Below are 14,880 nucleotides of genomic sequence, written 5' to 3'. Positions count from 1 at the left end.
CTGGAGAACGGTCCTTGTCCCTTGAGCTTTGACTCACTGATTACTGAGGAGCTTGATCCCCATCTCTGCTCAGCTCCTCTGGGCCCACACATTTCAATGTGACTTTAATCTCAAAAGACACGGACTCAAACTACGCCCCACACTACCCTTCCCAATTCACATAACAAGGACAATGTGCTTGCAATTGGCACTCAAGCAGCACGTGTGATATAGACTCAAACTCACTGCCAGCGACTCCTACTCACGGCGAGCCTCCCAGATATAGAACATAACTGTCCCCGTGAGTTTCCAAAGCTGTCATTCGTCGGGGCAGTAGAAAGCCACCTGTCTTGAGGTGAGGCTGGTGGGTTCAGATGGCCTAACTCATAACCTATCCACCATCAGCTCCTACAACCACAGAGGTGAATTTCCACAGCACCGATTGTGGAGGCACGTCATTCAGTCCATGGCAATCCATATTCACTTGTATGCTCTTTTTTCTTTTTAAGCTTTTTTATTGTGAATTGGGTGAAGGTTTACACAGCATATCAGCTTTCCATTCAACAATTCATTTACATTTTGTTTCATCTCATTGACTGCAATCCTCTTAATGTCACCTTACATGTGCCACTTCCCCAGTGTTTGCCCTTTTACCTCCTCCTCTTTTTGAATCCTCTTTGTCCTTGAATAGAGGCTGCCCTCTTGATCTCCAAAGGTTGCTGAGTCTCAGCGGTGTGTACCTCCCTTGGGTTCTTGTTCCCTTTATGCACCCGTCTTTAGCTAAACAGTGAGCACAGGGGAGTTCAGGTCCAGACCTGGAGTGACTAAGGGCCATAGACTTGGGGTTCCCTCAGTCTTGCTCTGATCAATAAAAGTGATCTTTTTTATGAAGGGAATTTTTGTTTAAATAAGAGTCATAAAGCACAATTTATAGAGAAAGAAAAAATTGATAAAATTTAACTGTAACTTTCTATTTAAAGAGTCTGTTCTTCAAAAAAATGTAAGAATAATATTTTCAGCCCATAGCTAACAAAGGATGATAATCAGAAAACCAAAGGCATTCAAAAATCAAGACACTGATCCATAGGAAAATGGGCAAAAGCAAATGAGATTAGTAAAAAAGAGAAAACAAAGCAAAATGGTTTTCGTACTCTAGCGGGTGACAGTTTGTAAGATGGTTTATGTAGGTTTTATTCATGTGAGAAAGCAGAAATGGAACGAGTTATCCACGGTAAAAATGAGCTGGAAACAAGTGTCTGTCTGACTAGGACTAGTGGGCATTAGGGGTTGCCTAAATCCCTGGAACAGCTATCAGGGAAGTCCTGCTACAGAAATCGGGTTGGCACACACACCGGCCAGGCCATCACTTGCTGGGTCCTCCCTCTGCCGTCTAGAGAAAGGGTTTAGTGGAAACACGAACAGAATCAAAAGACTTGGATGCCATTTTGGTCCTGTCACTTAACCTTGTGCGATTTGGGGCAAGTCATTCACCCTCTGGGCTTGAGTTTTACTCTCTGTACAAAGACCTATCTTTTTGACAACGTCCCATTGCTAAGATAAAATAGGCCAGGAATATGACTCCAAGTTTTAATCCGTTTACTTCTCAAAAGACTGACTCAAAATACACCCTACACTAATCCTGTCTCAGTAGCACAATAAATGAGATTCCACATTAACAGAGCTTGTGTCCAATCTGGGTTCCTTCCCTGTCCTCTGGCCTGGATTCCACTTCTTGGCAGAGATCTGTCCACAATGAGTAAGAGTGAAGCGAGAACCTAGTCCACATAATTTCTCCTCCTTTCCCCGCTGTTACTGTGTTACAACCTCTGGAAGAAGTGGGTGAAACCTGGCTTACAAAATTAAGCGGAAGAAGGAAAAAGCTAGGGAGACAAGACAGTGACTTGGTGCCGCCTGACCTCAGGCTTCCACCCCGCTGAGCAACAGCCGGGCTCCTGAAGGCTAACTGCGGAGAACTCACATGAAAGAAAAGACTTCTTTAGTTCAGAAAGCTGGCCTACGGCAGCTCAGGGACTGGAAACAGGTAACACTCCAACCTAAGTGAACCGCAGGGTGCATATCTAATCAAGTTCAGAGTGAATTCTGCCAAACAATATTACAGACGGGCTCTAGTGACCATGAGAAAGCATTTTAATATCTGGTTTGGGGATGAACTATAAAAATAACTAGTCCAATCACTATCACACACTGCCATTGAGTCAATTCCAACTCATGAGTCAGACCACTATACATTTGTTGTTCTCAAATGATGGCAAAATACTCCCCCTATCTGTGCCACACCCTCTACAACCTATTTTCAACATAACTCTATATGGTCTTTAAATCATAATGATTGTAGCTTAAGACTATTATCTCCCACATATATATTAATGTAGTAGACACTCATTAAAGAAAATAATCAATTATTAACTGCTAGTCAGCCCAATTTTTACCTCACTAATTACAAAGTAAAAATAAAACCAAAAAATACTGCCATCGACTCTTCATATGCCAAATATGCCAACTTATTCGCAACCTTATAGGACAGAGTACAACTGCCTCGTTTCTGAGGCTTTCACTCATTACAGGGTGGACAGCCTTATCTGTCTTCCATGGAGAAACTGGTGGATTCGAACCAATCACCTTGTAGTTAGCACAGTATAGCCCACATTGCCACAAGGGCTGCTGACAAACTTCCTGAACTATAAAGTAGACAGGAAACAAATCCTATGTCATATGGTTTGTATTGAATGTTGTTCTAAGTGTTTAGAAATGATTTATTTGGTATAAACTCACAGTTACCCAAGGCATTCAAAGAAATTCCAAAAATTACATACCGGTAAAGTAGCCCTCAGAGCGGATCGGTACATTCTATCCATATTGAGATTTGGTCGAAACAGTCGGATTTTATTATCTACTCCCCGAAATGCTTTCAGTCCTTCAAATAACTGAAGATAAAACAGAAACAAATCTTAGGAGAATAATGACATAAAAATAACTGAAGCCCAGAGAGAAACGATTCTTAAGAGAGAAACAATTTTTAAGAGAATAATGCCATAAAAACAATCTGTATTCAAAAGGGTGATTTTTCTAGGAGTGCTCATTTCCTTTATCATGTAAGATTCAACTTCCTGTTGGTTCAAAGAGACCTCAAAATAGAGTCCATTGAATAGATCCCAAGTCACGTGTCAGAGAGGAGCTATGCTCCAAAGAATTTTCAATGGCTGGTTTGTTGGGTTTTTTTTATCTCCAGAAGTAAATCACCAGTATGGGTGAGTAAAATTGCTGAAGTTTGGCTCTTCTACTAATTTTTTTTTAACTTCCACGCAATGATTAGGTGAGCCATGCAAATGAGAAGGAAATAACTTTAAGGATTGGTCAAGTTTTACCATTCCTCTGGTATAAGAATGAGAGATTTCTGAAGCAGGAAGAGAGAATTCCCAAGACCATAAAGAGCCACCAGCTAAGCACATTCAAAATCCCTGCCTCCAGGGAGGCACCAGAAGCCTTGCCCCACAGAAACCAAAGGCTGAAGCTCGAAGACCATGAGACAGAACAGAGAGGTAGTACTGAGGCTCTAAGACTGGAAGACGGAACCTCATAAGGGTTTCCTGGCCCTCAGAGGCAGAGGTCACAGGGACCACTTGGCTGAGGACCAGAGACAGAGATCTGGCTGCTGTGGACCAATGTCTGCATCTTTATGTATTCTGACACAGGTTTTATAGTAGTGCCCTGTTAAATTCCCCATTAAACCCTCATAGTTTTGAGAGTGTTCTATGAGTCATGCATGGCCATTAAAATGAATTATTGAACCCTGCATAAAAGTTGAATTTTGTGGAAGGAACAGTTGGTGTCATTCTAGGTTAAAGAAAGTCGGAATGTCTGCTCTCTGCCTCGTGGAAACTGGCCTACAGCTGGAAAGGAGTGGCAGTCTCTTTCTCCCTACTGAAACCACACCATTTTCTTGCCAGACTTTCTTTCAAGGGGACTCTGAGCAGACTCAAATCTCCCTGATTTCTGTTAGCTGTCAAGTGTGTTGACGTTTATGCCACCCATGGACTCTGACCTTGATTACTGTTTTTCAGATTGTGTCAACAGGATATCTTCCGACCTCAACTTCTTGTTGCTGTCAGTGCCATCAAGTCGGTTCTGACCCATAAAGCGACCCCGTGTGCACAACAGAATGAAACACTGCGTGGCCCTGCACCAACGCCTGAGGCCACTGTTGGAACCACCTTGTCAACCCATCTCATTGAGGGCCTTCCGCTTGTTCGCTGCCCCTTCACTTTACCAAAGATGATGACCATCCTTCTCTAGGGGCCGGTCTTTCCTGACATGTCCAAAACATGTAAGACAGACTCTTGCCATCCTTGCCTCTAAGGAGTCCTCAGGTTGTACTTCTTCTAAGAGGGTATTGTTTGTCCTTTTAGCAGTCCATATGTTCAGTATTGTTCTGTTCTTCTCCAGCACAATTCAAATGCATTGATTTTTCTTCAGTCTTCCTTATTCAATGTCCAACTTTCAAAGGCATATCCCTAAATCTACATATAGATTTCATATAATATACTTTATTCTGAGTCTGGCTTGAATTGTTGGCAATTCCATGTTGGTCTACTGCTGTAGCCATCTTTGGAGTATCTTCAGCAAAATTTTACTTGCATGTGATATCAACAACATTGTTCGCTATTGCCTGTCTTCTGCTTGGTCACTGGCTTGTTTTTTTTGAATGGGCACAAATATGAATCTCTTCTATTCAGTTGACCAGGTAACTATAGTAAGTGCTTTCAGGGTTGCATCACTTGGTTGTGCATGTCAATTGGCATCCCATCCATTCTTAGGGGGTACTGTCAGGTAAGATTGGACTGCTACCAAATTGCATGATCAGTGAGTCAAACCCACCAGCCACTATCTGCTCCCACAAAGATTTATAGTCTTGGTTACTATGAGTCAGAATCAACTGGATGCAGGAAGTTTGGGCTTTGTTTTGCTTTGTTGGCAATTGCCTTCAATGCAGGTTGGATTTATTTCTTCCATAAGTTTGGTTCTTGATCAAATATGACTTCCTGAAATGTTTGAATGCCAACCAATGTTTTTTGACAACGCTATTTCTTTCATCTTCTTTTCATGCTTCCTGCATTAGTCAATATTTTGCACACAGAATCCTTTAATATTGCAAATCAATGCTGGAATCTTTTCTTTGGTTCTTCAACTGTAGATATGTATGTTTTCCCCTTTGTTTTAAACTCCAGTTCATTGTACATTTCATTAAAATACATTATGTTCTTGAGCTGCTTTTGAGTTTTCTGTTCGTTCTTCTATTTCATCAATCCAATTCACTTTAGCTACTCCAAGTTCAAGAGTATGATTCAGAATTTCTTCTCATTTTTTGTCTTTTCTTTTTTGCTGTCTTCCAATAACTTTTTGCTTTCTTCCATGATGTCATCTCATAACTCATCTAGTCTTTGATCATTAGTTCACTGTAATCCTGAGATAGACTCTAAATTCAGGTGGGATATGCTCAAGTTGTACTTTTGCTCTTGTGGATTGTTTGAATAGCTTTCAGCTTCAGCTGGAGCCTAAGAATCCCCAGGGTCCTATGGGATAAGCATTAGGCTGCAACCACAAGGCCAGGAGAGTTCAAGTCCAACTGCCATCATGCAGGAAAAAGATGAGGCTATCAGCTCTCACAAAGATTTATGATTTCAGAAACCCTATACAGGGTCGCTCTCAATCAAAAATCAACTTGATGGCAGTAGGGTTCAACTTGAACTTGAATCTGTTCTAGTCAGTCCAGTCCAGGACTCAAAATTTTTCATCTCTGGATTCTTACTATGAAGACCTTAAAGAATTTACTTTAATGTGATATGTATAGATTGATTTCATAGAGTGAAGTGAGAAATTTAAATATTTTATAAATGATTAGCACAATAAAAAATGATTAGCACAAAGAACATTTCAATTAAAATAGGTGTATTCTCCAAAAGAATTTGTGAAAAGTGTGATCTTATTTTAAATTATGGAAAGTCTTTTGTTATTTTTAAGAAAACAACTGGATCCTCAAATCTGCTTCTGAATTCCATGTCCAGCAATTAAGTTTTGCTTGAAGTATAGTAAGAAAGCCCACTTTCATAAAGAATGTAAAAAAAGAAGTAATTTTGATAGCCTTTTCAGATAATTGTGAGTATTTTTCTGATACTACACTGAAACTTCAGGAGTGGTGGTGACTTAAAGAGCAGTTAAGAAGTATGGAACCGGAAAGCACTTCAATGAAGTTTCCATACTGGTCACTTATAATCCATTGGTTTATGTTATCGGTTAAGGTTCAACCAGAGAAGTAGCGCTAGGAGAAGATATGTGTAATATGAATGACTTCATTACAAAGAATTAGCTAATAGTTGAGTAATTAGCTAATGGTTGAGTAGCCAAGGAAGTCTACAGCTGAGCAGGGCAGGCAGTCAAGAAGAGAAAACCCTGGGCAGGCTTGAGGTCTCCGGGGTGAGTGGAATGCCCATGGATGGACGTCAAGATAGGAAGAGACAGGAAAGTGCAATTTGAAATATTTTATTATAAGTCAGAATCCACTTAATGGCACTGAGTTCATCTGGGTTTTTGGTTGTTGGGACTTAGTCCTAATGCAAAGCTCACTCAAGATAATCTGATTTAACTTTAAATTTGGGTTTTTAATCACCTCTGAATTTCTTCACAGCATCACCTCTATTAGAATCAGAATAGCTGAGAGAAAGCGTGTGTAGACAGCAAACTGGAGGCTGCCTCCCTGCCATGCTCCAAGTCTCACAGGCAAGTAGCCCTTCTTACTGGCAGGAGATAAAAAACAGAAATCTGGTGCAACCCGGCTCCGCCTAGTTCAGAGTCTAATTCAGACTAGCCAAAACAAAACATGAAAAAGTCATCACAGACAACATACGTACAAACATGCTTGACACAACTGATGTGTGGTTATAAGAGCTGTAAGAGCCCCCACTAAAATGATCTTTAAAAAAGTCCTCATGGTCCACTGTACACTCTGCAGGGATCATCCTCCAACCTAGGCATAAATTTGTAGGGTCAAGCAATGGTCATTTGGAAAATGCTGGGTCACTGAGTTATGCAGATTTTCCTAATGTTAACACTCCTTTTTTACATTAGGAAAACAAATAAAACTTGTTGTGCTAATAGCATCACAAATATCATAAACTTATTCAGTATTGAAAAGTTTCACAGTTCATGGGCATGAATACAGGCTCTCCAAAATTCTAATTCTCCCTTGAAGGTTAGAATTGTATCATTGACAAAGTTAACTGCTCTATCGTTAGGCATATTTCTATAGGCATAAATTAGCTTATTTCATCTTTCCAATAAAAATAGTAGCTATTACCACTACCCTAATTTGATAAAGAAACTTAAGCATGAAGCAATTGAGGCACAAAATGATTCAATCCATTTCCCAGGTTATAGAGCTCCGTGTTGTGAGTTACTGTCAAGTAGATTTGACTCATAGGGCGTCCAGGTGCGTTGGAGGCGAACGATGCTCCCCAAGGTTTCCAACGAAAATCAACAGGCCCGTCTCCCAAGACCCTTCTGGGTCGTTTGAACCACTGACGGTTCAGCTAACAGCTGAGCGCTCAATCGCTGTGCCACCCAGGGAAGCTGCAAAGCTCCTTAGGGAGGGATAAAGACAAGACTAGAATTTCAGAAGTGCGACTCGGGCCTGAATCCCTAACCATACGCTTTCTCAATTAAGCAAACCAAATTAGAAGAGCCATAGAAAGTGCATTGTACAATGCATGCAACAGGAATTCAGCAGACAACGGTATCATTTTCTCAGTATCATCATGAATATTTATTATTACTATATTTTAATCCCTGGATAGGAAGGCCACTGCTTATTTCCAATGCCCTTAATATTCTGGAAAAGATGTACAACACATTAAAAAGGAGTAAAATAAAATGAGTAGGGAGTATACTGTCCATCTAGCTAACTCTATCCTGAGACGGATGGAGGGAAGAATTAACCTCTAAGTATTTTATGCTTATGATTAGTTCAACTCAAGCCTGAAAGAGGACATTTAATTACGTAGCCCTTAACATACACAACTACACATTACTGCTGGTCATAAAAACATGCAATTGGCACTAAAAGCTAACCACAACATTGTACTAAACGGCCCCTCCTCAATCATGATAGGATCGGAGTAGTGACTTCGTAAAACACTGGCTCATGAGTGCTTAATGTTCTCCCAGCTGCCCTCCTTTCTTCTAAATTCCTTTGCTAATTGACATCATAGGAAATTCAAGATTATCTTTAAAATTAGTTTAAGTCGTCTGTGCAAATTCTACTTTTTAATAGGGCCAAGAGACTGTGAAGACATTAATGATTTCCCTTCCGGAGCCCTAGTGGCACACACAGTTAAGCATTCCCCTGCCAACTGAAAGGCTGGCAGCTCCGATGAGAAAAAGATCTGGCAATCTGCGTCCACATGGGTCACAGTCAAGGGAACCTTCCGGGCAGCTCTATTCCGTCAAAGTCGCCTGCCCTGCACCTCAGGAAGTAGTAGTACGATTTCCTCATGTAAACATGGCAAAAGCCATGGCTCACCAACCATTTTGGCGGGTGGGAATTGAAGGGTAATAAGTATGCGATCACGGCCATCACGTCCCACGCACTGACTTCGTCCCCAAATACTTACTTCCAAGGCGTAGTGGAAGACGGACGCGCTGGGATGCAGGGACAAGTTCTGAAGAGGTTTAATCTGAGGTTTCTCCCAGCCAAATTCTGCAGACCATTCCACTGTCAGCATGTGATCCGTGAAAACCGTGCCAAAAACCAGATTATCTGGATCTGGTTTGGCTTTTAAAATGCTGGCTGGTGTGACGATCAGATCTGTAGCCTGGAGAATAAAAATCAGCGTCATCAAAGAAAAGGAACGGCAGGAGCCTCCACCGGCTGGCTGCCTCTCAGGGTAAGGCACCAATGGAATCGCTTGGCTTTTAAATGTTGAGAATGAATTTCAGTATTTAACGACACGATGCGAACCCGACAAAGTATGCTGCCATCACGTGAAGTCTCTGCAGTGAGACTGCATATCTGCATATGAGTAGCGGTTCCAATAGGGCCCAAACTGCAGCTGTAGGCACATGATACATAATCGGATCCACACCCCTGCCATCACCAGATTTAAGTTGGGCCTTTGGGAAGGAAAGGGTGACTTTTTAATTGACAATGTCTTGTTGAATAATTCTCACTGAGAATAAAACCTCTGCTTGGTTATTGCTCCAAGCCGCAATCAGAGGATTCTGATGTGAGTCTTCAAAACCCGATGTGCGCACTGTGGGAGACCAGAGACACGGGGGAGCCAAAACAGGGTGTTACTGTTTCATGGGTACTGAGTTTCTATTTAGGGATGATGGAAATATTTTGGAAATCGATAGTACTGACCGTTACACAACACTGCTAATGTAATAAATGTCACTGGATTATACATTTAAACACGGTTCATGTGGACATTTTAATATTACATATTTTACCATACACTTTTTTAAAAATCCTATGGATATACTGTAGAAGAAATGAGCAGTAAAGCAAATGTTTTCCTCATTGAAAACAGAGGTGGAGAATCGACAGTAAGCTACTGGCCCTGCTTTGGGCTGAGCACACAGTGAACAAAGAGTCTCTTCATCAAAGGAGAGAAACAGGAAACATATCCACTGAGCAGCATTTCACCAACAGCCCACCGAACCACGCTCCCATCGCAAACCACCAAACAGACAGGCATCACTGAGCTGTCACGGCTCGGAAAGGCCGGCACCAACCAAAGAAGAAAGTTATGAGTTGAAAAGCTATTCTTATACCAGGGCACTTCCAACCTGTTATCAGGACATGTGAAGAATATTTTTTTAAAAAAACAAACACTCCTTTTAATACACATAAATGCGCTTCTCCAGACTTAGCACAGAGCTTCACTTTACATCATTAGCTCGTATCATTTATGAAAATAATCTAATTGCCTTCATTGTCTTACAGCTGCTTCGTTGTTCGCTGCATCTTACATGAAGGTCAGTTTTATTTTCTGAATACTATTCAGGCTCCAAGTTGAAGCTCGTGTGGCCATGACGCACAGGGCACTGAGGACAACTTACGATCATCAGTGTTAGGCTAATGCAGTCATGCTAATTGGAAGGAAATAGGCCCAGAAAATGCCAGATCTGGAAGACCGTTTTTAAAACTGTTTTTCTACCACTATTGAATAAGTTAACTTAAAACCCTTTACTGAGTGATAGAAAAAAGATATTTAAAGGGGAACTACTCCAGTTAAATCTTTTAATGTTTGAATTCCATTTCTCTGTCTTGATTCTCTGTCTAGACTAAGGGTCTGGTAAAGTTTGCTTATGAGCCAAATACAGCCCGCAAACCTTTCCTAGATAAGATTATTGGAACACAGATACGTTGATTCTTTTCTCTAAATCAGTACTGTGCCTGGCCAGTTACGTCATCCCCAAGCCTATCTGACCCTTTAAGAAAGTCTGCTGACCTCTGGTCTGAATTGTTCAGACAGATCTTCAACTGATTCTTCACCATTATCTCTTCACCTCTAGCATAGTGCCCGGAACACATTTTCTCAGATCATTAAAGTTATGTTTGGCTAATTTCCAACATGCCTTTGAATGAATAGTGTGTCCACGGTGGCTAGTCAGGATGTTATTTAAAGTTAGTGAAATTTTAACATAAACTTTTATTATGGATTGTTTCATAGTGTTCTTGAACAATGAGACGTGTGGTTGTTGTTAAGTAGATTGGGGAGTGGGGGTTTCCTGGGAAGTGACTCATGTCCACATCACTACAGGAAGGCAAACTTAATGCAAATTTTCTTCTAATAAAGTAAATACAACTTTACTTCAATGACAATCTGCTTAAAAAAAAAACAACCCTGAAGGGTAATTCTTTTCATTAATTTTCATGCTTTCCAACTTATGTGAATAAGCCTGGTGGCAGAGTGTTTGGCTGCTAACCGAAAGGTCAGTGGTTCAAATCCACAGCCATTCTACAAGAGAAAGATGTGGTGATTTACTTGCGTGCAGTAAAGCCGTGGAACCTCTCTGGGGCTGTCCACTCCAACCTACGGGCCACCGCGAGCTGGAGTCAACACACTGAAGGCAGAGATTTGCTTTCACATCATTTATCTTTGTTTTTGTCCCTCCCTACCCCCTATTCTTCCATCTCAATCTGCTATATCATACTTAGTATGTTGCCTTTATATTCATGCAGTGAACCTGGATCCAGCAGCCCTGCCCTAAGGCGGTACAGGAGATGTCCCAATGCCCTTCGCTGTCCTTCCTTCTCACACAAGCTCACCATCTACAACATTATTCATTCACTCCACCCAATAGCCTGAAACACTGGGTCCCTGTACGATACAAGCCCTGAGGAACAAAGTAAAGTCCTTACTGTGCCAAGGAGGAAAACAATATAAGGAAATAAAGAGATATGCTTGTATGTCATGAGGTGGGTAGTCTTAAATTAGAGCAGCTTAGCTTAAGAGGACCAAGTGGGAGAGCGAGGAAACTTATTTTACACAAAAGTGGCAAAATTAAGATGATGCATGCATGACATCCAAGATAGATTAAGCCCTTCAGAAATAGTAACGGGAGAAATGGTTCCCTGAGGGGACAGAGAGGTTGGGGTGGCAGAGGGGAGAGGAGGCACTGAAAACGACAACGATTATATAACCCCACTCAAGGGGAAAAATTAACAGAATGGTAGGTGAACGGATACATTGGACGATGTAAGATAAAACAAATAATAATGTATAATACAATAACAAGCATTCTTGGGTGGGCGGGTGATAAAGAGGAGCTGATGAAACAGTTCATGAAGAAAGAAAATGTTTTGAAACTGATGGTGGCAGCAATTGTACAATTATGCTTGATCTAATTGAACTGTGGTTTGTTATACTATCTGTAAGAGCTCCCAATTGGGGGGGGGGGTGTTAATGCACTAAAAAGAATAGTAAAAGGTGACATCTGAGCAGAAATTTGAGTGGAAAGAGAGGCCATAGATAACCAACCTGCTGCTTTGGAATCCATTTAGATTCAAGGGGATCCTATGTTGCAAAACATAGCTGAGCTCCATCGGGTTCTCACGGTCGCCACTCTTTAGACAGAAATCACTAGGATGTGCTTACCCATTTCCACTACTCAGGGACTCCAGAGATCTCTACGGGCAAAGTATTGCAGGCAGAGGAAACAAGTGCAAAGGCCCTGTGGTAGGAGCTTGGTAGATGCAAGGAACAGCAAGTATAGCTGGAACATAGGTGTGCTGAAGTGAGGTGTCTTTTTTAAAAATCATTTTATTGGGGGCTCGTACAACTCATCGCAATCCATGCATCCATCCATGTGCCAAGCATATTTGTACATTTGTTGCCATCAACATTTTCTTTCTACTTGAGTCTGTGGTATCACTTCTCATTTTTTCCCTCCCTCCCTCCCTCATGAACCCTTGATCATTTATATATATTTTTCCATGTCTTACACTGACTGACCCATGTATCCCTTTACCCACTTTTCTGTTGTCCATCCACCTGGGAGGGGGTTATAGATAGAGCACTGTGATCGGTTCCTCCTTTCTCCCCACAACTTCCCCTTACCCTCCTGGTATGACTACTCTCAATATTGGCCCTGAGGGGTTTATCTGTCCTGGATGCCCAGTGTTTCCAGCTCTGATCTGTACCCGTGTCCATGCTCTGGTCTAGCTAGACTGGTAAGGTAGAATTGGGGTCATGATAGTGAGGGGAGGAAGCATTCAAGAACTAGAGGAAAGTTGCATGCTTCATCAGGGCTATGGCTTTTATATCCATGTCACTACCCAATGGTTGGGTGTGGGACCCTGGGAGGCGAGTATGTGAAACACGAAACGAAGAGACTGAGTTTTAGTTGCCATTTTCCTGTGTATAAGAAAGTGACCTCAGAAGCAGGAAGCGAGAGCATTCCCAGGAGCATCAAGGAAGAAGAGCGCATTCAAGATCCCTTCCTGCCTGAGGCGGCAGAAGGAGCAGGGCCCACGCAACATCAAGAGCAGAGCTACAGCTAGACAGCTGAGCAACTGGCAGCCATCCTGAGCCCTGGGCAGATTAATGAGAGGCCAACAGACTAAGTAGCTGAGGGCTAAGGACCAGAGAGAAGCAGAGCCTCGGCTGCTGCCTGAGAAGCTTTGCTGTGAATCAATGCCTATATCCTTAATGTTTCCTGATCCTGCTTTGTGACCTGTTTGCCTTCTGTAATAAATCCCCTGAACTGTGAGCACTGTCTGTGAGTTGTGCATGACGACTGCAACAAGTTATTGCAATTCAGTCAAGCCCAGAAGTAGAATGTTGTGAGATGAACTGTTGGTATCAGAATGTGGTCAAGAAAGATGGCAGTGGGTGGGGGCGGGGAGGTGGGAGAGACGTGTCTAACCGCTGTCTTATGGCAAACCACCTTGGGGGTGGGGTGAAGATACAATCTCTCTCTCCCTTGTGTAGCCAAATGAGGTCATAGGATGGGCCCGCGTGCCACTTTTCCAGCAACAAACACAGGAAGTTAAGTGATAGAAAATCAAGTCCTAGAAGTGCCTAAGATGTGGGACTCGGGTAAACACAGTGGGACTCAGATAAACCAGTGACAAGATCTCTGCTGTATATTGACCAGCATCCTAGTTCTCTCTGAGCCCTGGCTCTGTGCAAATAAGAGTGTATCTCATCATCTTACTTCGTTAAGAGTCTTTACAGTGGGCTGCTACCAATTAAGTAGCCCTAGTTAGTCTCAGAAATTTGAAAGAGCTATGAGAAGGGTCCTAGAGGCAAGGCTATCGTATTTTTTTTAATTTTTGCTGTTTCACTCTCATGGGAGAAAAGGACGTGGGAAACTAGTTTAGCTTATGTCAAAATACAAGAATCAGTGTAATGTTGGGCTTTCTCCACATCAGTTTTCAACCCTGGCTACAAAATAGGTTCCACATTAAAAAATAGAGTCCACTCTTAAAAATTATTCATTTAGACCCCATTCCAGAATAACTGGACCAAAGCACCAGAGAGGTGGGGCAGGACATCATGCTGTTGTTTTTTGTTTTGTTTTGTTTTGTTTCATTTTGGCCTGTTTAGATTTTTTCTGAAGTTCCTCCGGTGACTCTACTGGGCAACGATGGCTTCAAGAATCTTACCAGATGGTCTCCTTTAAAGTCTCCTCACCTTGCTGAACAATGGTTGATTTGCAGCACTGACTGCACAGTTGGTGGACCTGGGACGATTCTTCTGAAATTGCAATGTTTATGCCCCGCCCAAGACCAATGAACGAGAATCTCAAGAGCAGAGTCACATTCGTGTTTACTCAAAGGTGTCCCGGTGGTTTCTAAGGCAGGGCTTTCAACCACTGATTTAAGAGGCTCAAATGAATTTATTAATGCTTACCTAAAGTTAAATCCTCTTTGCTAATCGTTTAACCTTGGCTATCTTAACCTGAAGACATTTTTATTGGAGCACACAAAGTTGCCCCAGGTTGAGAGGGATCTCTCATTTCTGACATTAACATCACAATCCACTCTTTAACGTAATTCTAAATTTATTTAATAAAAGTAATATTGTTTCCATAACCCAACACCTTCAGGGAATGAGTCATTGGGCCTGGGGCTCAGGACCATTCTTTGGGGATAACAAGGTTACTAGGTAAAACAGGCCACCAAGCGAATGTTCTAAATCCTTCTTTGAGGAATAGTACTTGGGGTCTTAAGTTTGTATGAGGTCAAAAGTGCGACTATTGATCTCTACCAGTCCACAGCAAAAAATAATTACGAAAATTGAAGATGTATGGAAACAGTTCAATAGACAATGTACCACTACCAGCAACTCTGGAAAGGGCCACTTGCGAAGATGTTGG

The 14,880-nt window shown here is 41.8% G+C and overlaps 1 protein-coding gene across 4 annotated transcripts in view; it reads right to left on the bottom strand.

Moving 5' to 3' along the window:
• BCAT1 (branched chain amino acid transaminase 1) overlaps positions 1–14,880 on the bottom strand; it is a 114,903-nt gene that overhangs the window by 55,127 nt on the left and 44,896 nt on the right. For all 4 annotated transcript variants that reach the window (XM_075551985.1, XM_075551988.1, XM_075551987.1 and 1 more), the window contains 2 exons: positions 8,664–8,864; positions 2,814–2,924 (listed from right to left, as the gene is read on the bottom strand). In XM_075551985.1, coding sequence (XP_075408100.1) covers positions 2,814–2,924; positions 8,664–8,864 — 312 coding nt within the window. The remainder of the gene's footprint in view (positions 1–2,813; positions 2,925–8,663; positions 8,865–14,880) is intronic.

This window comes from Tenrec ecaudatus, chromosome 6, assembly GCF_050624435.1.
Source record: "Tenrec ecaudatus isolate mTenEca1 chromosome 6, mTenEca1.hap1, whole genome shotgun sequence".
Classification (NCBI taxonomy): domain Eukaryota; kingdom Metazoa; phylum Chordata; class Mammalia; order Afrosoricida; family Tenrecidae; genus Tenrec; species Tenrec ecaudatus.
This window is presented reverse-complemented; position numbering and strand designations above follow the sequence as displayed.